Here is a 25,853-nt window from a genome sequence, read left to right on the forward strand (position 1 = left end):
TCCACCCACTTTCCGGCGACGTCTCTACTGCGTCACAGAATGTTTGTGCGAATGGCGGCAGCCGACAAATGCTCCCACCAAGAAGCATGGTACGGCGATAGAAGTAGTGCCTCTAGTTCTGTTTCATCGGTTGACTTGAATGCTAGCAGGTAATTATCGCTCTGATAATGTTGTTTTAGTGGTGGTCTCTGTTGCTTCACCTCTGGCCGTATGGCGTCACTGTAATTCGAAAATTTTAAATTATTCAATATTTCTTGCGTTTTTTTTTTGGGGGGGGGGGGGTTAAACTAGCCTCTTTTGTGGCTGTAATGGCGCTGAGTGAGTTACCACTGGCTGTTTCCTTTAAGTCGAACCAGGTTTCATTTAGTCACATGGCCCTTTTAGCAGATCTTTGCTCTGGCATTTCATAAGCGGCTGGAGTTTTGCGAAACAGCGGAGCCCGCTGTCAGTTCGCGCCAGTACTCACTGCCGATGAAGTCTCCAAGGCTAATGAGGAAGACGGCGGAAGCGAAGAACACGACGAGTATGGAGACGCCAATGAAGGCCACCACTAGCAGGCGACCTCTGGTCTGCAGCGGTGCGGGTGAAACGCGGGGGCGCCGCTTCCTGCGTTTGGGAACGTGGAGTAAACGCGGCCAGCGTTTACTCGGGTAATGGTCAGGGTCAGAGCACAACGATATACGGTTACACTGGGGGCCAACAATCAAAACGATAGGACTAACTACCCTGGTTACCTTATTTGTACGATAAGACAAGCGTGCACGCTTTTCCCCCCTTCTCCCCCCCCCTCCCGCGTCTGAGAAATCGAATCTCTCGTTAACTCGATCTTGTACATCTGGAAATATCAGTTCAGTCGAAACTTTTTCTCGCCATGAATTTACTTTCAATAGGTGCGATGTATTTGCCCTTCTTTACCTCGAAACGTTTCTTCGGAAAACAATGGATTTCCCGAAATGTTTACGGAAAGGAGGCAAGGCAAAGTGCGCTGAAGGCAGATGATTAGGTCTCCGTTTGAGCGCATACCTCCCTCTAGGCGCCGAACACGGTTGTGCACGGAAAATGTACGCGTGATACGCGCCGTGCGAAGCCGATATTCCCCTTTCCGGAATGCTGTCCCCCGCCTACATCGTTGGGATGGCTGTGGATGATGCAGCTGACCATGCGAGTGACGTGGAGCACTGAAAAGTGCCTACAACGGCCGAAAGACGAAACCTGCTTCACCTGCTTTGCAGAGAGGTAGTATGCAGCGGTGGCGACGAACAATTGATGCGATGCGGTGAGCAGCACCCGGACGCCTTCATGGACCAGATTGGAACGTGAAACTTGCTAGCATCACACAGTTCTTTGCTCCGCGAGGATAAAAATTCGTTTTTCCTGTTAATTATTTTTCGTTGATTACCAATGCCCCGCCCCCTTGCAGTAGACCTCAGTGACCTGGCCACCGATGTGCGACATTTCGCTTAATTTGAAGCTCCGCTTGTCTCGAAATTTTCAGCGGATTTTACGACTTCGAGTTAAGGAGGGCTTACTTCTCCTTGCACGTAACTCTCACCAAGCGCGGTTTTAAAGTATACAGAAAAAGCCTGGAAATTAAGACAATTGATTAGGCCATCTGCTGGAGTAATTGGCAGCATAAGAAACCTGAACGTAACGAAACCCCAGAACGAAAGCAAACCGTGACGCGGGTGTTGGGATTCGGGATTGGGGCAAGGCATGGATGGAAATGCGTGCCACTCTCATTTTATTTTCAACGTCACGCCATGAAAATATCCGTGTTTTAATACGCGTTAGCCCCAGGGAAACGCATTTTGTGCATAAAATGTCGGGTCATGGATTCCGAAATCTGGCCATAGAAGTTTAGGACTCAAATGAAGTATCCAGTGAGAAAGAGACAATTCTGCTTCGTAATTTAAGTAGAGTAAGGCTATAGACATTACACCAAAAAGGCAGCTATGTATTCAATTGCAGCGCTTCCTTGGTTTTCAATAAGTAGTTGCCTCCTCGAAATTACTCAATTTACTTTTTTTTCGAATTGAGAGCGTCGTCTGCGCGGGGCAAATAAAATACCCCCATATACTTCAGAGACTGAAGGCAATCACCATTTACGTATATTTATACACAACATTTTTAAGAGGTGCTGTGGGAACTCACTTTTATGTCGCTCTCGACTCTGGGCGCATAAATATAACGGTTAAATTTCTGGATCTCACAAAGTCGTGCGTACGTGTTGTCGTGCTAATAGCGTCATCCATTTAACAAGGACATGATAATCTGGTTGAGCCATGTCGAGTGATCATTGATTTGGTCTCCATGAGTTTTTAATAATTCCGTAAAAAGAAGAGAACCTATTTGAACACTTACGGCGCAGTATTGCTTGCATGCGCTGTATGTTTTGACAACTGGCATCGGACCCGCCGCGGTGGCTCAGTGGCTAATGCGTGCAGCAGCTGAGCACAAGGACGCGGGTTCGATTCCCCTCCGCTGGGGTCGCTTTTATAATCAAGGTGAAAAGCGAGATATTGGTGCAGGTTAAAGGTCCCCGGGTAGTCAAAATTAATCGGTGCCCTCCACTACGGCGCGCCTCATCGCCTGCGTAGCGTCGGCAAGTTAAACCTCACGATCAATCAAATCATTCAACTGGCATCGGAACCATGAATGTTTCTTAACAAAATTGGAAGCCAAAATTTCTGCTCTAAATAGCAGAGCACAAAAGCATGCACGTCGTTTCAAGCGGCTGATTGCAACCGGTACATCAAAGCTCACCTGCGATAAGCGATTGCATCTTCTTGGTCTCCTGCCTCCATCTTGATCTTTTCGTTTTCTTTTACAGGAGGAAGAGACATTCTTATATACGACACATACCCTTTGAAACAAAAATTTCCCATATTGGTGTAGATAACCCAAGAAAAGTGTGCAGGGAGGTGTAAAAGAAGGGAGCGCAGCTGTCGAGGAAGATGGCCAATTAAAGCAAAGAAAAAAAGTGAGACAGGCAAGGAAGTAGAACAACACCAGTGCTGAATATCAATCCATTTTTGAGTTTTATTTACCGCCCTGTTTGACCGTGCGGCGAATAAAAAGTGTGCAAGCCAGGTCTTCTGCGGATAATAGGCGTTTAAAAGTTAATGAAGCGCCGTTGATAACAAGCGGTCTTGTTCCTTCTGCTTTCTTTGTTCCTGTATCAGTTCGCCCTTTCGTTTTCAATGATGTATGCAAAAAGTAAAACGAACCGAAGATTGTATTAAGCCTTTGAAGTAAATGATAAAAACAGAAAATTTAATCAGAGGTGATAGCGTGTATTTCCGTGATTGTAAGCATTCACGCACACGCGCATACACAAGCTCATCACTCACTCGCTCAGCCCGCTACGCCGTCTTGTCCTTCTGGAGGGGATGACGTCCTTCCGCGCACGTTTTGCTGTCCACGGCTCATCAGCTACACTGATAACCACGGCTGCTGCGGACCGCTACCTGATGAGGAAAACGGTAAATAGGCTATGACGTTGTCGCATCAAACCGTCACGGGCTTTTTCATCAGTATTGCTGAAAAGGTCCTTTTTCAGTGTTACATAAAAATTGGCCCCATATCTGCATCGTTCGCTGTCATATCCCTCCCCTGCCACGCAAAGCCCTCGCCTACCTCCTCCCATCCACACCTGAAGCTCAGCCCCTCTACACTTAATCCTCCCACGACAAATGCAATGCATGGATGGCTCGATTCGGCTGCCCCGCAACTGCACTGCTCGCGCGTGATCTGTTGGGACCTTTTGTTCCTTTGGGATTTCGGGGACGTACAGGTAGCGCTCTAGCTCTGTTCTTGGTATCTGGTTTCATTCCTTTTTAACGATATCTTATTTAATTTTGCAAAAACCATGCGCAAGTTATTTTTATTATAGATATGCTGTTAGTGCCAGTTATATACCTAATTTTTCCCTTAAGTAGGCCTAATGGCTTATTTGTACTGAACGAACTTGACACGTATAATTCATGCCCCGAGTTTTAGTTTTTAAGTGGCGTTGAAAGGTTTCGCAATATAGTATTTGCTTCTGTTAAAGTATTTTTTAAAAGTGAAGCTGCTTAGAAATGCGCCACTTTTTCGTGTCCGCCATTACAAATTGCAAGAAATTGTCGAGCGCGCGCACGTGAGCGCGGGCTCGCAGCGACCGCCCGGCAGTTAACAAAAGCAAGAAAATGCTCAGAGCTCGTGCCTGCGGGCCTCGCGACTACCGTCCAGCGTCCCCTGATGACGTTCGTGAAGCCAAGCATACCCACTTAGGGTGGTTGGGAAACATTGACCATAAAATGAATAAAACTCCAGCGTTTGCCGTAATCGTGGCAACACCTGCTCGGAAAGAAAAAGACACGTCCTAGCGTGCGCCCCTCCAAGGGGATGCCCAATGATTATCACTTCCGGATAGATAAAAGGAGCGGACACTTATAGCAACAATGATATATTAAAGGTCGTTGCCGCAGTGAAAAAGCAAATAGGCGGAAATCGTGGACTTATACCTTCGGGATGGTCGTGAACGTTGCGCGCAGCTTCGCAACCTTCAATTCGTACGTGTTAGTGGGAGCTTCCTTAATATTTTACCTTTTCTCGTTGTGGGTAAATCAGGTGACAGATAGACAGAGAGAGACCAACATGCCTTTGTTTTTCGAGCCAATAAAGACAGCCGTCTTTAAAACCACAGCGAAAGCTATGCATAGAAGTTGCTTATTAGGAGAGTAGAGGTATTTAAAAGTTTTGCTACGCACAATATGCACCAACAACTTAAACTGCCAACAAATTCCAGAAAGAAGAATGCAATGAGCACCATGTTTGGCTTTCGTACTTGACTATCCACTCAAGCCGTAATGCTGCAACTCGAAGAGCAGGTAACCCCAACCACTAGCCGCAGCCCTCCCAAAATGATCATGAGTCTCGACGTGCAGGGAGCATTCGATAACGTTAGCCATTCAAGAATTCTGGACAATCTTGCCGCTACACACTGCGGCTGTCGAACTACGTCAAGGCTTTCCTCCGCAACTGAACGGCCAAACTTTGACTCGCACCGCATTCGACACCCCTTTTTGACATGCCTGCGCGCGCCACACCCCAAGAAACCATTATTTCCCCCTCGTCTTTAATATTGCTTTACTTCATCTACCCGTAGAGCTCGACCACATCCCAGACCTTCACCATACCTTCTATGCCGATGACATCACGCTGTGGACACCTCAAGGGTCAGTAAGAGCCCAACAAGCCACCCTATAGCAAGCCATAAACACAATCAATACGTATGTCATACCACGAGGGCTTCGCTGTCAAGCCGAGAAGTTTGCAGTACTGATGCGTAGCTCGCGAACACGAGGTAGACCTCCTGAACCTCCAATGAATCCTAATCTAAAAATCCAAAACACTTCTATACCTCAAGTGCTTGCTTCACGTATTCTCGGCGTTCCTATCTATCACGATGGCTCTGGTGCTGCGCTTATCCCTCAACTCAAGAAAACATGCGCACATTTGACTCATCCGATAGAACGTGTAAGCCTCCAACATGAAGGGCTAAGGAAGTATGAATCCTGCAAGCTCATACAAGCTCTGCTACATAGTCGCATTACCTATGGGACGCCGTATGGTGCACTCGAACCCGACGAATTGGGAAACGTGACAGATTAGTACCGAAAGCTTGCAAAAGGGCCCTTCATCTGCCCACCTTTACGCCCACACAAAACGTCCTCGAACTCGGTACTCACAATACCCTTGCGGAGCTTCTTGAAACACAACGCACGACAAAAATTCATCGCCTTCAACTTATTCCAACAGGACGACCCTTGCTCCGTCTTCTGGAACATGACACCTGAAAAGGTCAGGACACAATCTACCCGATCACAATTTCTGTGCGTCAACGAATTCACATCGCCCCAATCCCGAGGCACATGCACCCAAGTCACAACAGGGGCAGAAGACTAGCTCGTGTTCAAACGCTACGAAGAAGACTTAACAGGGATCCACACGTTTGATATACAGATATTGCATGTAGTCACTGAGACCGGCGTACTACAATTGTGGCTCTCGACTCTACAGGTACCACGATGACTGCTGCCACGTATCGCGGAATCACCTCGACTACAGCTGAATCTATCGCCATAGCTCATGCAGCTACCACGCACCGCAGTGAACACCCCCTCACGATTGTTACTGACGCTCTCCAGACATGCTTACACTACCATCGTTGACAAGCTCCTCTAACAGCTATTCTCCTTCGGCAAAAGCTTCCCCCTCAACTATCCATAACAATAATATGGACCCCTGCTCACACCAGCCTGCTGGAGAATGAAGCAGCCCATGCTGCAGCCCGCGAGATGCACGACCGGGTATCCCCAGCATCCGAATGGTCAGCCACGGGAGATATCACCACCGACCCCTTGACCACCACTGAAGCGATTCTCACCCACTACAGGCACCTCCGCTACAAATATCCTCCGCCACACCCCTCCCTCACGCACACTGAAGCATGCACCTGGCGACGCCTACAGATACTTAATACAACTGTACACTACTTCACCCCATTGCTCCAACGCTCTATCCAAAATCTGTCAACCATGTAATACCCCACTAGATACTTTCCATCTTTTCATTGAATGCCCGCTCTCTCCACCCCTGCCTCCCCGACTAACCCCCACCCCTTCCCGTGAGCAGTGGGAGAGGTTGCTGACCAGCTCCGACCCTGAAGATCAAGCTATGCTGGTAGACGGGGCGGTGACGGCGGCGTCTTCTAGCGACTTCCTGGAAATAGAAGGCTGACCACACCCCCTTCTCTTTCCCCTTTACTTAATAATAAACGTTTGTTCATCATCATCAGAAAATGGTGTATGCAAAGATCAAGCAGAAAAGCGAAAAATGGATTGCAGAAATACGGAAGCAGAACATAAGCGCACCCAAGAAGTTTTGAAACCATGTAAAATTACTAAGCTCAAAAAACGATAACCATCAAAAATTCTTGATTTATGAGGAGGGGAAACATTTAGAAAGAGAGCACGTGTTGGCGCTTATTGATCAAGTGCTTAGTGAGAAGTTTAGGGCAGTAGTGGTAGGAAAACCTGCACCAGTAGCATCAGCGCCACAGAATACTGCAGAAAGGGTAATAAGTTTGAGCAACCTTGATTGGAAAAAAGCAAACCAAAGGTTCCCCCCAGACAGCAATGGGCCCGGACGAATACCAATGCAACTGATAAACCTACTTTGACCAAAAAGTAAGGAATCGTTTATGAGGGCAATTTGTTTGGTGATACAAACCAAACAAATACCGGAGGACTGGCTAGAAAGTATGATGAATTTAATATATAACGGCAGAGGTGACAAAGCCAGTACTGATTCGTACAGACCATTCACAGTAACTTCCGTGGTGTAGAGATTCGTAATGCAGACGATAGAATCAAAACTTCAAGCATGGATGGAAGAGAATCAAATACTTGGGGAACTGCAGAATGGATTTAGACGAGACAGGCGATTGGATTATAATTTGTTCGTGATAACGCAATGCACTGAAATTGCCAAAGCGCAGAATAGACCATTATGGATTACGTTCTCGGACACTAAAGCGGCATATGACAACGTCAACAGAGAACTGCTGTGGACAAGGCTGAAACTACAGGGATTAGATGACGAGTCGATATAGTTCCTTATAGCAATCTATAAAGACAATAGAGTGCACCTTACATGGGAAGGACAGAAATGTGCCCAGCGGGTCAACGTCCATCGGTTACTGAAACAGGGATGCCCTTCGAGCCCAATACTGTTCATGCTTTACATGGCAGGGTTAGAAAAACGAACTGGAAGAAAGTCCAGTAGGGTTCAGCCTAACCCATATGCTTCAAGGTGAAGTGGTACAACAGCGTATTCCGAGAATGTTAGACGCAGGCGACATTGTTCTTTCCGCTGGTAACCAGACCGATATGCAACGGCTAGCAGATATTAGCGGCGAGGAAGCCACAGACTTCGGGGTTAAATTTTAAGGCAAAAAAATCGGTAATAATAGTTTTCAGTGATGCTACCACTGACGCAGTGTCTATCCAGCAAGGCGAATTACCCTGAGTGAAGGAATATAAATATTTGGGCGTATGCATAACCGAAGGGGATAAGTACTTAAGAACTCACGGGGAGCACCTTAAGGGTAAGAGAAAGCAAAACGCAGCTACAATGAAGCATAGAGCTCTGTGGGGGTATAAAAAATATGATGTAGTGAGAAGTATGTGGAAAGGAGTAATGATTCCGGGTCTCACATTTGCGAATGCTGTACTCTCCTTAAAATCAGACGTTCTATCAGGCCTTCAAGTTAACCAGAGAACGGTAGGCCGTTTGGCATTAGGCGTGCATGCAAAAACAACTAACGAAGCAGTACAGGGAGATATGGGCAGGGCGTCGTTTGAAGTTCGAAAAGCACAGAGTCAAATATGTTTTGAGATGAGGTTTGGAGGAATGGATCAACGAAGGTGGGCAGCTAAGGTTTTTAGGCACCTATACTTGAAAAGCGGGGTCACGCAGTGGTTAAGGAAGACTATAAGGCTAACGATGAAATACGGAAAGAACAGTGGAGAATCCAAAACAGGGAAGGTAACCAAAAAACAGGCAAGGCATATTGAAACGAATATATGGAGATAAAAAATGGAAGCTAAAACATCATAGAGATGTACAGGGCTGAGAAATTGAACATCAGAAAGGAAAATTTCTACGATAATTCCAAGGGCAGTGCTGTGATTATTCAGGCTAGAGCAGTTTGCTTACGAACTAAGAGCTTTGTGGGAGAGTATTCACAAAATGATGGGGTATATGCGTGGTCTGCGGAAAAGAACCAGAAACTATGGGGCAGATAGTATTAGAATGTGAGGGTATCCATCGAAATCTACATGCAGGAAATATTCGCCTTCCAGAAGCACTAGGGTTTAAGGGTAGCCCAGCGGAAGTTAACTTGAAGGCTGTCGAGGCGACGGAAAGAAGTTTAGAATGCTGGTGGATGAAAAGCATAGATGAGAATATTGCCTAGGACAGTTACCACATTTAACAGAAAAAAAAATATTTTGTGTTTAATATTCTTTTTGTGCCTGCCCTAAGCAGCGCTAGTATAAAGCCAAGAGAATAAAATATAGATCATCATCATCATCACCAGCCTATCTACGCCCACTGCAGGGCAAATGCCTCTCCCATTATTCTCCAATTACCTAGGTGCTGTGCCAACTGTGACCAATTTCTCCCCGCAAACTTCTTGATCTCATCTGCCCATCTAACTTTCTGCCGCCCCCTGCAACGCTTGCCTTCTGTAGGGATCCACTCTGTTACCCTTAATGACCAGTGGTTATCTTGCCTTTGCATTACATGCCCTGCCCACATCCATTTCTTCTTCTTAATTTCTACTAATATGTCTTTAACACCAGCTTGCTCCCTGACCCACTCCCTGACCCACTCCAAATATAGATATAACAGTTCTTTTTGCTAAGATGACATGTCATCACCCCGCTACAAAGGGGAAACCAATAGCAATCATCATCATTATCAGTTATACGGAACTGTTTTAATTTTAAAGCACGCTTATTTGAGTAAAGTTTCCAGATACAGTTTCTGCCGCTAGTTGAAGTTGTACCCTTCTGTGCCATTACTGAGCGGGGACGAGAGTTTCACCGCTTTCGCGCGGTCGCGTTTGTAAACCTCGATCGCGCTTGAGAAAGCAGGACTGAGTTCGAGCGAGATGGAGCGAGAACGCGATTGCAACTGCCGTGTAGCAGCACCCGATACGGATTGAGCTCGATCCGGATCGACTCAATCGCGATTGAAAGTACCCATGTGACAGGGCTATAAAAGACGATGGTAAGAGCAATCCGCAGCAAAAGTCGAAGAAACGAAGGAGAAGGAATAGATACACATAGAATGAACAGTAAAGGAGTTGGTATTAAGAATTGGATATCCTGGCTTTCTCCTTAAAGTTCTCCCGGCGGCCTTTGTTAAATGAAGGGAATGACTGTCCTATCTTCAGGCTACGCAGCCAAGCTGGTGATGATGAGAGCGCATGTGCTAAACGCAATCATTGTCATTCCATCACCCACTGGTGGATCTGGTTGGCTAGCCGAACGCTTCTTGAGAAAGATACATTTGACTGGAACTGTTGGTTTTTCAGACTGTCTTTACAGCTCAAGGCCAGTGCATCATGTCTTTGCTCTAAACATAAATATTCGTTAAAGAGTGCAGACACCCCCGATATCAATAGGATGGATCTCAATCCACAGCGACAGATGACACAATCATTACAAATAAAAATAAATATCATGTAAGTGACAATGTAAATGCAGTGATCCTTAGAACCTTGTAACCTACAACCACCAACCCCAATGAAGTTGAACGCATGTGACAGAAAAAAGGAGCGACAATCTCTGCTAGTAATGGGAGAAGCGGAAGGCGATCCACGACGAGCGTGAGCATCGATCAGCTACGGGTGTGCCTTTCAAAGACAGCGTTCGGCCACGACCGGAGAACTAAGAGGCAGTGAGTTAAGTACGGTGCTTCGCCTGGGATGATTCCATTGCAAGACACCCTTGCTCCTTTGCAATTCTCCTCCCCAGACCAAGCTTCACACCATGCCGTTTAATAAATATATTCAACAGCTGCTCGACGGGAAGAGAGTCTGCACAAGAGGACACAGACGTTTCTACGCGCTTCAGTTTCATTAGTAACAATCAGACATCCTCGATTCCGTTTTTTTTTCAGATAACGCGCATTAGGTCACGCCTTCTTGCACATATCTCACTAGGTATTTAGGAAAGTGTTGGCAAGAAAAAGACCCATATCCCCCATGTCCATCGTATGGGTCGGGTGAAGTCCGCATTAGAGCACAAATTACCAATACCCTTAAAATAACAATCTGTCATACCCAGTTTGGGGAGCCAGTTGATAGAGCCACTATTAAAGTGGTGTCACTTCCTAAGGCACATTTTGGAGAAGTGCTGAAAGAAACAACGGAACAAGATTCTCTAAGCCCCCATAGACATCAAACACAAAGAGCACTGAGAAGCTCTGCTCCGCAGCTGCGATCCCTTAATGCAGCTACGCCCTGGCCAGATAGCTTAAGAAGCCACCAGGAACAAACATTCTCCTGGCTGACTGACTCTGCACAGGGAGCCCAAGCCCTCCAAGTTTTGGGGAATAATATTCGCTCTCTCTCTCTATCTCTTCGGTAGGCTAAGCGTGAGTTTCTGTTCGCAATACAAAAGGGGCAACTCCACCAGACGGTAATCTCGTCCGTAGTGCTTAATGGACGGTGACGGAAAGACGGACTCCACCTCCTGCCTTCGGGAGTTCGGTAGCCGACGCGTAATCTTGCGGGTCGTATTCCTCCATAACCAATCCCTAAAGAACCGATGGTCGTCCGCAATGGCTTAAGTCGATCAAACGTCAGTGTATAAAGAAACGTGTACTTCGGCCAGTTGGTTAACGACTACAATGGCCTGTTTAAGGAATTCTCGTGAGATAGTTCGAAGTGAACAGGGAAGCAGATATTAACAGCTGAGCTGTTTAATCTTTCTTCTGTGTATACGGATTGTTAAACGAACATTCCGCATGGCGAAGAGGGAAAGGGGAAATGTTACGCCAACAAGTGTGAAGGAAAATGACGAGGAGGCAAACTTCCCACGAACGGTCGCTGGGAGTGCGCGCGTCAAGAAAAAACACTTCCCGTGACAGAATCGAGTGTGGGTCCCTCACGTTGCAAAAGCGGCGTCGATACAATTGCGCCATCATCGCATTTGGGGCGCCAAGCCTTTCACGGGCGTTAGCTGTTTACTTTGCCGGGGTTGTAGCCAACTTTGGCTTCGAACGTTGCTAGTTAGGATTTTGGGTTTTGAGAGGGTGCACTTTGAACTTTGAAATAACTCAGTTTACATGAAGCCACCTGCGCTTTTTAAACATCTTTTAAAAGTGCAAGACCTCAGAAAAGCGAGTTCAATATTTTGGCCCTGGCGTCCTATAGTTTGAACGTAAACCAAAAGACTTTTAGCAATTTGAGTACAAAACAAGAAAAATGGAAAGTTTTCGGGAAATAGTTCTTCAGGGATGCCTCTTTCGGTAGATATTATTGCTGTTCACTTTTTGCTCAAGCTGAACGCTAGAAAAAGAAAGGCACTGAAGTGAAGAGCAAATTGACTTCCGTGCTGCCCCAAGTACCGAAGTCCTAGTTTAATGACATGGCTGTCAATATAAACATAGTTGCACTACCAGCGTTATTTTTTGTATGAGAGGAAGAGCTTTCCACATTTTAGGAAAACGAGAAAAAATTTTTCTGCAGTAATAATAATTTTGAATCGCCTAATCAGCTAATTAGATGTCGTGCTTGTAAATCGGTAATTACTTGTGCTACAAACACAAGTTTTTGTGTGTGAGCTTACAGGGTCCAAATATTATAGAAAACACACAGAAAATATGTTTTCTATAGAAAGAAAAAACAAGGTAAATGTAACTGGTAGCGAAGATTCCATAGCAGCCCACACGTTCAGAGAATGGCGGCTCTTAAGCTGCTCATGGGGCTTAGCGCCATCTGTGTGAGGAGGGAACACTTTCGGCGGAACAAAAAAGAAACAGGATGTGACGCAAGATCCGGTCAAAACGTGGCGTCATTTTGTTGCATTAGCGGAAAAATTTGACTTCAAAATAGCTTTAGCAGGCCGCTGATCGCTGAGAGCTCATGTCATTGCAAGCTGACGCAAGTTGGCGAGCCCTTGGCGTGTGTGCTTCAAGTCAACGCCAGCTTAAGTAGTACAGACTCGTGACTAGAGAAACGTACTTAATCGTACTGTCGCATGATTCGCCTTGGTGTTTATAAAAACATCTTGCATTTTCTCTGGACTTTTATTCTGTGTTCATGTCTTCCATTGCTGTATAAAATAAATTAGTTGTTTAATTTGATTGCAGTTGGTGGCAAACCTAGAACCGGGCACATACCCCCCCTTTACCGGAATTTTTTTTCTTTTTCTGCCTTGGGATACAGAGCACAAAATGAAACTTGACCACTCTCCCCGGCCGCCTTTTCATATCCAAAACGTGCTCACTCCTTACGGCGATACAAATTTCTGCCAACACCACTGCTGGGTTTATCTGAGCCACATATAGGCTGGTTGCATGCGTGCCTTAAGTATAGATCAAGGTTATATAATGCTTGCTCAGTTGTGCACTTGTGTTCTAAGAGAAGAAATAACGCATAGTTATGCTATAATTAAAACATTTGAATTTTATTCCATGATAAACATAACTTTACCACATTGCACAAAATCAGCACGTATACAATAAGTACAAAATGTTCGTGGGCACTATATGCATTATGATTTCCCTTGCGCGCCAAAAAATTGACTTTACCGGTAACACATAGCATTATGAGCAATGAAAGAGTCAACAGCAGAACTACGTCCAAACAAGATAAAAGAACTAGGCGCTGCATCTTGACGCAGATAACCGGGCCGCAGGAATGCTGATTCACGAAAGTGCAGCGAGCACACAGCCGCTGTCCCGGCGTCTTATCAAGTAGACATGGGTTTCTACAGAAGTTCACTCAGCACACACACCTGCAATTTCCTGGTTGCATTCTTAGGCAAGTGTCGCCACAGATAAGTAAAAAGAGGAAAAAGGGATCAATGCAAAAGAAAGCGATGGCAGTATGTAAAAGCACATAGAAGGAAAGATCTGGCAGCAGCGCAGCACGGAGCAGCACTACACAGTACTGCGATAAAAATAATGCTTGCGCATACAAGTGCGGGAAAAGCAACGATCACTACAAGCATTGTAATGCAATAGAGAAGGCACGCAGGTAGACAATTAAAGCGACTCGTTTAAATTCGAGTGGGACTACGCCGAGAAGTCCTAGAGTAATTGACACCACTTGCTCCGAGCCAGCCTGAGGTGAAATAAAGAGACAACTGTGACATAACAATGCTTTAGACGAATTTTTTTTTCGAAGCACCACCACGTCCTCTTACACAAACCCTGTGCACGTATTAACAGTACTATGGTTTCGCGTTACCGGTGGAAATGAGATGAAAAAATTGCCCCCACCTCCCCGAAGGGAATCGTGAGGAAGTGCGAATGCATTTCTTGCGCCGAGAGTACACGGCGTAGTAATTGTGCCATCGCCTTGAGAGGCGCAGTACCGGCGAGGGGGAGCTGTCAGGCGAGGGGAGAGGCGCGCGCCGAGGGTGAGTGCAAACCTAACCCTTCCCTTCCCTTCACGATTCCCTTCGGGGAGGTGGGGGCAATCGGAGCCGGACCCAGCCGACTCCAGTCGATGCGCACGCCGCTAGCGACATACAACGGCGCATGCTCCAGGTGCTTCAACCACGCCAAGATGCTACCACGCTTTACTAGTCCGCGCCTGTACGTAGCCGGACTCACCAGCCTCCGCTTCACGTGCACGTCTATCGCAACGTCCTCGGGAACCAGCCGTGGAAGACACTCCACCACGCTCGGAACGTCGATGGGCACGTTCACGATCTGTCCCTTAATGCCGTACTGACCGTTGCCCCGAGTCAGCCGCCTGATGGCCATGAAGGGGAGGCGAGGCGAGATGGGGCGCTCTTCGACCGAGTTTAGATCGGGAAGGTGAGCGGGACCCCCACCTCCCCGGCGGACGATTCAGGCTCGCTGAAGAAGTGCATTCGCACTTATTCCTGGCCAATCTCCCACGTGGGTATGTGCCATGTCAGCGGCCAGGCAGCGCGCGCCCATCTCCCCCCGTTGCTAAGGAAGACGAAAAGCGCGCGCACCCGCAGCTGTTGCTATGCGGACGGCGGAAGGTTCGGGGTCGCTTATAAAGTGCATTCGCACTTAAAACGGTGCAGTAAAACGCCAGGCGTACGAGAGTTGCTGTTGCAACCTTGTACAGCACATCGTTTCCGTAGGTACCCAGGAAAGCGCTCCGCTCCAACCATTGGCAGCATCGTCCCGTAGTTCACCGTGCCCGCCGGTCCCGGTACTAAACGTGTTCACCGACGATACAACGCACCTCGCAACTACACACACAGCAAAAATTAAGTGCACACTGAATTACCAAAGAAAAACGAATTCAGATGCGCACCACCAAAGCACGCGAGGCGCGTTTCCTAGCAGACGAACTTTAGGAGAGCCTTTCCGAGAAAAACAAGGTTTGCATCACAGAGAAAAGACATGTGCCAATCTTCAGAGGGTGCTACAAAAACGTTTTTTGAGAATGAACTACATTTTCATAAATTATTTGCACACTGGGCCTAAATAAATGTGATTCAGAAATAAATATCGTTTGTAAAATATAATTGTTGTTTTATTGTACAACAAAACTTGGTTTTTTGTTACTAGTGTTTCTTCCCTCCTCACCTAGTTGCACTTCAATCGCCACTTCCATTTCCATAAGCCTACATGCTGATGTCGCTGGCAATAGGTTCTGAACCGCTGGCTGACAGGGTTATAGATAGCGAAGACCACCAGCTCCACTGTTTCCGAAAGTGGCCGAAATGCGAAGGTGCCCGAATTTTCCGTCTTTGTCCAAGCAGCGATTCTTCGGGGGTAATTCACTGCGCACTTTTTCCAAGTTACCTGGAGTCCAGTCGGAACAAATTGAGGCAATGATGTGCAACTTTCACTTTGTGGTGGTGCAACACAAGACGGCAGCAGAGGTTGCGCTTTAATATGAACCCATACGCAATTACGCGCGCGTGCGTTGGTCAGCGAGTTAAGAAGAAGAAGAAGTGACACCGCCCCAGTTTTTGCAAGGACGCCCCTCGTAAGATTTTTTTGCTCCAAAAAACGACAGCGCCCCTACGGCACCCACCAACTAGTAGCGGACTGTATTTCCTGGACGGACAACGACTACTCCCCACCGGACTGAGACTTTTTTCTAGACTACGACGGCTGCACACCAAGACCATGACAGGAGGCCCTTCTTTGATGGCCGGGAGGGACGCGCTGCTCCTACACGACCGGGAGCAGTGGGGGAGAGAGAGCGACTTCATCTTCACCATCATCAACCTGTCCGTCGGCTTCAGCAACGTGTGCTCTTTTCCCTTCCTCGTCTACGACAACGGAGGGGGTGAGTAGCAACAACCCGAATGTTTAGCCTATCGTCAGAGTGGCACATGGTCGTGAGCGTCGCAGTAGAAGGAATCCCGGAGATTTTGCGAGCACTAGCCAGTGGCCGGCTTTCGTGTCATGGAAATACGAAGAAATTGGAAAAAAACGTTTATCGCCTCATGGGTGGAATCTATAGGAGGTAATACCACCAGGTTCTGTACCTGTAGTTTTGAACACTGGAATTTTTTTCTGTGGTGGTTTAATTGTGAAGTTGTAGACCAACGCAGCTGTTACCGTGTTCCTGTCGCAGTGGTGTTCTTGGGGGTGTACGCGCTCCTTGTGGCGACGATGGGCGTCCCCTTGCTCTACCTGGAGATCTTCCTGGGTCAGTTCTGTGGATCGTCCATGCCAGACGCATTCGGAGGATTTCCCCTGGCCAAAGGTACACAATCTGATTACATTCCTGCGGAACTCCGCCGCAGCGCGTGAGTGGCTATGCACTTGCATTTCTCAGCCCAGCGACATGGGTTGTTATCCCCGCCGTGGCGGCTGTTTTCCTAAGGGAGGCAAAAAACCATAATTCTGGCGTGTGGAGATTAATAAGCACGTAAAGTTCCTCAGGTGACTGAAAGGGTCCTGAAAGAGCTTTTGCCTATACATGGGCGTTCGGATTTTCCAATATATCAATGTCCTAGTAATAACATCATTCAAGACTTTTGTTAAAGCGATGAGTATTAGTGGAGTCATTGCAAAGCAAAACATCCCGTTTTCGCACGCGCCGGGATTATCCCTTGTTTTGTTTACCTCCTCGCACCGCGCGAACCTGACCAACACCAACTGGAAAGGGAGAATGCCGTAGTTCTCTCTCAGTGGCGTCGCATTATTAGGCGGCTTGGTAAAACAGCGGAGGGCTGTTGAAGAGAGGTTGTCGCGTAGATTCAGCATGCGGAATCTTTTTAGATGCGACGCTGAGAGGAGCACGTCTTGTCGGTGGCCCTGTCCTTCCTGCGTCGTCGTCGTCCGCGTCCGCACAGCTGCGTCTCTCCTCCGCCCGCCTCCTCTGCTCTCTCCGATAGTGCCGATAGCGAACACTCTCTCCCAACAACTGCGGGCGGCGCAAGCGCGGCGCTGGGCATGTGAGGTGCCCTCTCTATCCGCGGTCTCCTCTCCTTCGGGTGCGCTGCGGATATAAGCGGAGTACCGCGCTCCGGTCGCCCCACATCCCCTCACGGGAACCCAACGATGTGATGTAAACGCAATGGACGTTCACTACGCGTTTCACGCAATTAGACTGATCTACCCAACTGAAACGCCAATGGAACCCCCTTCAGCGTCGCATCACACCAGGGTTTCCGCGAGGGGAGGTGGGCTTAATTTTTTTCTTGTGTAGACAAACATGCATACAGATTATTATAGAAGATAAACATTTGTTTACGCCATCCCATTTTTTTTGTGTTTACGGCTTACAAGGAGGAATACACACATTTGATTTAGGGAGTCATAGCTTCGCTTTTGTTATACTTATCGGCAGCGTCGAGAAGTTTGCCGTGCAGCCTTTCACAGAAGTTGAAGTTCCATGTGTCTTATGCGCAGCAAAGGTAATATTACTGCAGTAAATGTGGAGATTAATATATATATTTTAGATGCGACGCTCAGAGGACCATCTCTTGCCGGCGGCCCTGTCTGCTCACCCCCTCTCCTCTCGCCGTGGTAGCGCGCCCTCTCCCCCAACATCTGTGGCGCGCGCAGTGCGGCGCGCTCTCTCTCGTTCTGCCGGTGGGCCGCGCTGCGCGCGGTGCAAGCGCGCTGTGCTAGGGTGCCTCGATGCGCACCCGCTCCGCTGAGGGTGGCGCCACTCTTTGAAGGGGTCGCCGCCGCCAAGACCGGTTCTCGGGAGGCGCACCGCCATTTTCTTGCGTCCCGCCCCCGCCGACTCCCGCGCTAGGCGCGCGAAAAGCGGCACTCTTCACAAAGTCTCTTTGCAAAATGCCTGGGTGCTGTGTTCCCCTGTGTTCTAACAGCGCTACAAATGTCTGGAGGATGTTTTCGTTTCCTAGAGACCCAAAAAGGTGGCTTCTGTGGACGGGGAAGATCAAGCGGGGCAAGTTGCAGCCGACGAACCACTCCTGCATATGCAGTGTAAGTACCCGGCTTCTTAGCAATGCCAAATCCATTTGTGGCTATTGTCAGCTTGTCTGTCTGGCGGTTTCTAAATACGAGACGTACGGATTTATGTGTTTAAGTTGGAGGTTTCATCATGCTTTTCCGGCCTTTTTATATTTGATTGATGCAAACGACGCACGTAGCCTCTTAAAGCGGGGGGCCGATATGAAACGTATGGCGCTTTGATTCTTCAGTCATTTCACTTTGTATCACGAAATAAGGCGCTCGTTGTAAGAAGGTGTGCGACCTTTCTCAGCATCAGGGGATGACGCATCCCGTGATGCGTCATCTTTGCGCATCAGGATTACTTCAGCAAAAGCCCATTTTCGACAGTGTGAATGATATATCCCGAAGCGTAAAACTGCATGCGACGCGTTATGCTCGTGTTTCTCCTCGTTGTATCAACGTAAGGTCTGTTTCACATTTTGTTGTGCGGAAAAATTATGATATTTAGGACATTTATTCGCGCATATCATGTCATAAAAGTAGCGGATGGAGGTGAAAAGTAATGTGAATTACACCTCTATTCTAGGAATAATGTGTGGATGTGAGGAGATACGTGTGGATGCCAGTTTGCTCGATTCGCTTGATTTCACGTCAGTTATTCTTAGTTCTCGAGAGAAAAAGGCAACTTTATTGGCAATTTATTGTGCAGGCTCACTTTGAAGGATCCTGTTTTGAACAAAACCAGGCAGATATGTGCAAGAAGCTGAAACCAAATGCTGTGCCAACGGCTTTCACAATCAGAGGTAGGAATTTACCATTTTTTAACTGCGTGTTTTCGCATAAGTGCGTACATTACTTAACAAATCAGGAGGGGGGGGGGGGGGGGGGGTTGCTGGGAAACGTTCCAGCGGCTTTGAGCCGTCGGTCTGGCAAGCTTCACTTCTTTTAACTTTAACACGTTATTCATGCATGCATGTAAGTATGTATATGTATCGATGCTGCTTTTCCTGCTCTTATCGGGAGTCACTTCCACCTATTCAATTGTAACGTCGATCAGCCGACGCAACAACATTAACCTCACGCATCCACTTAATCCATTTCCACTGGAAAAGGCACAATCGCTCGACCTTATTAAATATTACAAGTGTAAATGCTGAGACGCTTGCATGCAGTGTTTTCGCTTTGTTCTTTGTCTTGATTTCCTGTTCCTTGATTACCGCGCTTTCCCTGAACTTACTGCTTAATTTGATGATTGCTTTGCATATCTTTCTGCTTTTAGTTAATATAAAGCAGCGGAAGCCACCCAGAGAACGAACGCAGCCTGAGCCCACATCCAACATTGAAGAGGTGGACAACCCCACTGAAGAACCTCACGCATCATCAGAGACAGTGGAAATGCTCCCCGAGTCAACTCACACGGTATAACAAGAGACGTCATCGGACAATCTCCAACTCAACAGCGCAGGGGTCGATGCTTTGAATGCCGGAACTCCAAACTCGGCAAATGAAACTCTCACATAAAATATAGTGAGACAGAAAGGGATTGTGCTGAGTTGAAAAAGCAGTTGGCAGACCTGGAAAGAACATAAACCCTACTTCAAGAACATCACACATGCTAAAAACGCAATTCAACACCTCAAAAAGCAAGTTCGAAAACATTCGAGCGTAATCATTACCTGTTTTATAACTGCAGCGAAGTGTGTTTGTATCATTTTGTACATAATGTATTATGTAGCAGCAGTGGGGTACGTTCTTCATCATTTTGTACATAGTGTATTTGTGCTTCTAGGTATTAAAATAATATTTCTACTTCCGTGTAAGTCTTTATGTTTAGATTGCAGCCCAAGGACGCTGGTTTGATTCTCGGTGTGGCGGCAGCTTTTCTGATTGAGATACAAAACACCCGTGTGTTCGAGATTTCGGCGCATGTTAAAGATCCCTAGGTGGTCAAAATTAATCCGGAGCCCTCCACTACGGCGCGCCTCGTCGCCTATGTGGCGTATGTGCGTTAAACCTCATGAATCAATCAATCAATCAATCATGTTTAGATCGCACAGTGCATGCATGACACAGTTTTCCGTCAGGCAATCCTACCGCAAGTTTCAGTGGCCGGAAGCGTGCCGGACATTCATACTTGAATATGTAGCAGTTCCCTTCCTTCGTGTACTTCGCCTACTTCCTGCTATGTTTACATGTAAACGCAACGACAGCAAGTTCACGGCGCCGGTTTGACGACGACGGCGAGAAGTTGCCCGCCGTGTCACCTATCGTAAAAAAAGAAAGGCGCTCACCATACCTTCGCTAATCATCTCAAAATTAAGTATCCTTCACCAAACCCTTACTCTTCTGTTCATCTACCTTAGAAAAGGAATGTATATTAAGAGTAAAGCCAAATCAAGCCTACACTGTTAGCGAGACCAGCACTATCAGGGCGCGTCACGCAGCAAACGCGCGCCCCGCGTCCAGCGGATGCAAGAAAATGGCGATCGCGCTAGCAGACGATGCGGTTGTCCTCACGCTCAGCGGAGCGGGCGCGCATCGAGGCACCCTACGCTGTGCGCATGTGCAGCGCCCTCTCTCTCCGCGGTCTCCTCTCCTTAGGGCGCGCTGCGCATATAAGCGGAGTGCCGCGTTCCGGCTGGTCTCTCAGTCGACGGTCGTCCGCGCTACGTTTGCTCTCTCTCTCTCTCTCTCGCATTACCCGACGATTGCTTACGCAATTCGAGTAATCGACCCAACGGAAACGCACAATGGCACCCCCTTCAGCGTCGCATCCCACCAGGGTTTCCGCGAGGGGTGGTGGGGGTAATTTTTTACTATAACTGTCACAAAGCGCTGGTCACATTTCAGAGTAGAAATTCTTCTCGCCATGTGGGCGATTATTGTTTCGCTCTAATTCTCTTGCGGTGGGCTCATATCAGAAGACTAGTGTAATGATCTGGTAGTCATATGATGCGGTGAGCAGATGCTTGGCAGACGCACGTTGTAAATACAGAGAAAAAATATTTAGAAGAACGTTATTGAATAAGCATAGTAGCATCTGCGCTGCTTTTCGGTAGGAGTTAGGGGACTTCCTCTTGCAAAAAATCGAATGCAGGCGGCATCGTGTCCTGATTGTGACTTTGGCAACAGAACCATTAGTAAACAAACAGCGTCTCAAATTTCCGTGACTGAGGTGGACATCAGATCACCATCCCACTCATAGATATCTTCGCTGAGTTCCACAATACCCCCTTCATTGCTAGCAGGTTCGGGAGGGCGCATATTTGCTGCTGAGCACGTGGTCGCGGGTTCGATTCCCGGCCGCGGCGGCCGCTTTTCTGATGGAGGCGAAAAGCAAAAACGCCCGTGTGTACGAGATTTCGGCCCACGTTAAAGATCCCCAGGTGGTCAAAATTAATCCGGAGCCCTCCACTACGGCGCGCCTTCTCCCCCGCGTCGCGTCGGCGCTTTAAACCCATCAATCAATCAATCAGGCGCATATTTGTGGCCAGTTTTTTACGCCCGTTTTAATGAGGTGGAGCGTCACGCTTAAGTCTCCTTTCGCGCATAGTATTTCGTGCCCGGTGCTTCATTGTCGACGATATGAATGCGAAGGAGCGTTTCACAACTTCATTACGCGCCAGAACTTCATTGCCTGGCTCCCCAAATGGTAGGTTAGTTGGTTTAAAAATCGACTTTATCCCCCTCGCGTGCTCTGTTAAATGACTGTTAGATTCGGCGATCGGTTCATCGGTTCATTTATTCACTTATCCTGCGTGCCCAACACACCACTACGGCTTTTACATTGGTACACTCGCCGTAACAATAACAATGTCAGCGGTTATAACAAATGTAGATTTTCCGGAAGCGCAAGTACCTGTGGACACACATGGAAAAACAAACGCGCCTGTAGGGAAGAAGCGCAAGTCATTGCATTAGTAATGTATTTTTTGCATCACGATAAAGAATCAATGGGAGACATTAGAATTGAATATCATAAAAGAAGGCATTGTTTTAACGCGCCCGCTTGGAGCCAGGGTCTTCCGTTTTCGTAGCTTCCAGAGACTTTGCTTGGACAATTCGGAACTTCGATGGTACAGCTTCCGGAAGAAGCGCACATGAAATAACAGCACTGGCATGGTGATGCCAGTAGCTTGACCGGTAGGCAACTCGGATAATATATGCATCTGTGAAATGCAGTACTACCTGGAAATAAATTAAGTCCACGAGCAAACCCATCGCTACCTGATTGCAAAGAATTGTACACCACTTGGAAAATTGGATTTTCTCGGAATTCTCGGTGACAGAGAGGCGTTGCTGTTCACAGCGCGTATCCAAGCGTCGCCCACTATTCCCTCACTCGGAAACTTGCACGTGCACAAGCTTCGTGTCCCCAGTGTTGTTGCGCGGTATCGTGGCACACAACAGTTGCACTGGTTGCACGGCATCTAAGTGTCGTTATTTTGACATTTTCAACGCCTGCAGATACAGAAGCACTCATACACACAGTTTCTCTAGGTGCAGGGTCTACGAACCGGTCCACTCGTTTTAAAATACTGTAGGTGAAGGGTGGTACCTTGCCCGCTAAATAGCTTTAACACGCTCGGTGAGAGTTTGTGATTATAGTTCTCGACGTCGGGTCCAAGGCGGCGAGCGCTACGCCTATCGCCTCGGCTTGCGTAGAGTTAGGAGCCCGTTAGGAGAGCCCGTCGACTTGCTGGTCCCTGTGAATTACAGCGGTACTGAAGAACCCTAGAGGTGACGGTCCTGCCACATCAACGTAGAACACACGTCGCCCATATCCGTATTTCCTTTCTAGGGTCCTAGCGTGTGCTTCCCTCCTGCCTTCGTGAGGGTGCTTTTCCATGTTACGAGAATTTGGATGAATCCAGGGCCTCTGTTGCCACAACTTCGGGAGTTGGCATGTCTCCTCTGGAGTGCACTCGTGTCTGATTTGTAGGCGATCAATCAAGTGGCACCCCGACGCCGTCTGTGCGAGTCTCATGCACTGATTTGTGACAGGGGCCTTTCTGAGCTCTTGATATGAATCGAGCACTCCCAGCGCGGATAAACCGGTGTTGGAGGTAGCCACCGGGAGGTCAAGAGCTCGTTTTGTGGCCTTCCTAATGATGACGTCAATGCAATTTTTGGGTTGTTTGGTCGTACGTAGGCAGGGAACGCAGAAGAGGATTCTACGGGTTACAAAGGCACGGGCAAGCCGGAGCGCCTCTGTGCCCCGTAACCCGCCGCGCTTTTGGGATACGCGTTGTATTATCCGTCCGACCTGTTACATGTTCGCTTCAGTTTGGAAATGGTGGTCTCTGGGCTCCGTTTGTTGGAAATAAACAGACCCAGGATCCTGATTTCTTCCACTTTTCTGATAGGACCACCTTTTAAAGAGATGTCAAGCCTTGTGTTGTCTTTGGGATTGGCTTTATTGGGCAAAAGCTGTGATTTTGTTAGGGCACATTGGATGCTGCAGTCATTAGCTTAGCTTTCGACAATGCAGGCAGCCCTTCGAAGGTGGTACTCTATTTCCCCACTGCTGCCTTCTGTGCTCGATATTGTTATGTTATCGGCGTAAAGGGCATGCTGTATGCCCTTTACCTGCTCTAATTTGTGCGGCAGCTGCGTCATAGCGCTGTTAAAGGAGCCATGAAGAGAAAACAAAAGTTTTTTTTATTCGAAAGATTAGGTGTTTCATAGTACCCCAAGCGCTTTCCCGGAAGCAAATGCTGCTTTATTCACTGAGAAATAAGGCAATTTAAGCCAAAATTTTAAATCTCCCGCTAAAATTGAACATTCCGTGACGTGTACAATGGCGTCATAGAGCCGGTCCATGAAACAGATACTTAGTATGTCGACTCCATACAGCACCCACACGCGGGAGTCGATCGAGACGGCGGCCATTTTAAAAATACTAGTAAAACCTAGTGCACCCGCAGCCCTAGTCATGGAATCGCCTGATCCGGAGAACAAAACTCTCGCCGAGGAGCTCGGGCTTGCATTTAACAACCTCACACCACAAAAACGCTCAATGCTTCTAAGTGCACGAGCGGCAAGAGTTGTGGGATACGCGGTGGACGGGAAAGCGATCATTCCGCGATAGCCACAACAGACGAACGCCCAGCCGTCGGCACCGCTGCCTCGTCAGCCCCGTCGCGACGGACGAATATAGACTGGTACGTATGTGCCGTATTTTGATTACGGTTAATAATAGTTCAATTTCAGTAGCAGTATCACTTAGGCCAGTTGGCCGGTGTCGTGTATGGAGAGCCGTTCGCGCGAGCTCTCTGCTTCGACCAGAAAGATACGAGCGTCAATGCGCGGTGTTTACAGCATTTTTTCCCCCAAGGTCAGAGCGATTTGACGAAGTCGGCGACGAGCGCCAGCATGTCCCAGGAGTGAGCTAACGTAAGGGTCCCTGCCGTAACTGAACAAACTGAAGTTTTCAGTGGGTGTAAACTGGAAACGAGCTCGTAACGACAGCAGTAAGCCAACACCATTCGAAACTTACGCGACGACTGGCACTATCTCGTCGCTTCTTGCTGTTCCTTACTCTCCTCGTTTCTATTTTTACCTTTGCTGGTTGGCGATATGACGGCCAACCTCCTGTGAAGGGATTACGATACGAAGCAAGGTCGCGGCTGTGCGTGCTGGAACGGTTCGTTGGCCCCGAAGAGCCTCGAACCCGAAAATTCGTCTGCGCGACGGCGAGATGTCGAGCTCGGCCGGCGCGCTAGTTTCGTACGCATTGGCGCACACGCTTGCGAGTTCGTTCGGACCTTCAACCGTTTACTCCACCGTTCTTTGTCATAAAAAGAATGTGCAGTATGTTTCACGGGCATTTAGCTCGCTATGCAAGCTGTAAGCCCTGCCTAACATGCGTTTTCTTTTGCCGGCCTCCGCCAATCGCAGAGCATTCCCAAGTGACATCACAAGGTTCTGTTGCGGAAAATGAGCTGGTGGGTCGCATGGTCATTTCCTTTTTTCGTAATTATGTAGCCTATTTGAGCGAAGTTTGCGTTATAAGTGGTGTCGTTATGGTTCTAACGAGGCAATCTTTCGAATGAACCAAACTTGTGTTTTCTCTTCATGGCGCCTTTAAAGAGTAGCGTCGACCTGACCGCTCCTTGTGGAGTACCTCTTGTGTCCAGGTAATATAGACAGTACTCCTGATCTTCGATCCTAAGGAATTGATGACGTTTGGAGAAGAAATCTCTGACGTAGGCGAATGATTTCTGACCACAATATCTTGTGCTTAAGTTTTCCGGTATGCTGCTGTGCCGTACGTCGTCAAATACCCCCTTATCGTTTTGTCGTTTTGCGCCTTATCGTTTTGTGCCTTATCGTTTTGTCGTATTGTAGTTGACGAACTACGTCCCGGTGTAGTTAAAGAAGGGCGTATTGTGCCGACATATGTGGGTGGAACCCGAATAAATTTTATGCAAGGAGGCCCGTGAACTCAATGTTTGGAGAGAGACGATCCCGGACCATCGCCTTCATGAGTAAACACGCGCATTAGGTGAGCGAAATTGGCCTCACATTATCAATATTAACCATTTTATCTGGTTTCGCTATAAAAACTTAGCAGTGGCTTAGCTTGGCAATGCCAGGATATATGTGGCGTGAGCTAAGGTTCAGCTGGTTATTCTTAGGTTTCCTAGTTGTCTAGAATTAGCTGATTATCATGCTTACTGCTGCTAAAACGA

The 25,853-nt window shown here is 47.7% G+C and overlaps 1 protein-coding gene across 1 annotated transcript in view; it reads left to right on the forward strand.

Moving 5' to 3' along the window:
• Nucleotides 1–14,572: 14,572 nt before the first annotated feature.
• LOC144167981 (sodium- and chloride-dependent neutral and basic amino acid transporter B(0+)-like) overlaps nucleotides 14,573–25,853 on the forward strand; it is a 43,995-nt gene continuing 32,714 nt past the window's right edge. The window contains exons 1-3 of the mRNA XM_077697087.1: nucleotides 14,573–14,607; nucleotides 15,882–16,069; nucleotides 16,361–16,492. Coding sequence (XP_077553213.1) covers nucleotides 14,573–14,607; nucleotides 15,882–16,069; nucleotides 16,361–16,492 — 355 coding nt within the window. The remainder of the gene's footprint in view (nucleotides 14,608–15,881; nucleotides 16,070–16,360; nucleotides 16,493–25,853) is intronic.

Source organism: Haemaphysalis longicornis, unplaced genomic scaffold (genome assembly GCF_048455015.1).
Source record: "Haemaphysalis longicornis isolate Haplotype H1 unplaced genomic scaffold, Haemaphysalis longicornis Haplotype H1 scaffold_2, whole genome shotgun sequence".
Lineage (NCBI taxonomy): Eukaryota > Metazoa > Arthropoda > Arachnida > Ixodida > Ixodidae > Haemaphysalis > Haemaphysalis longicornis.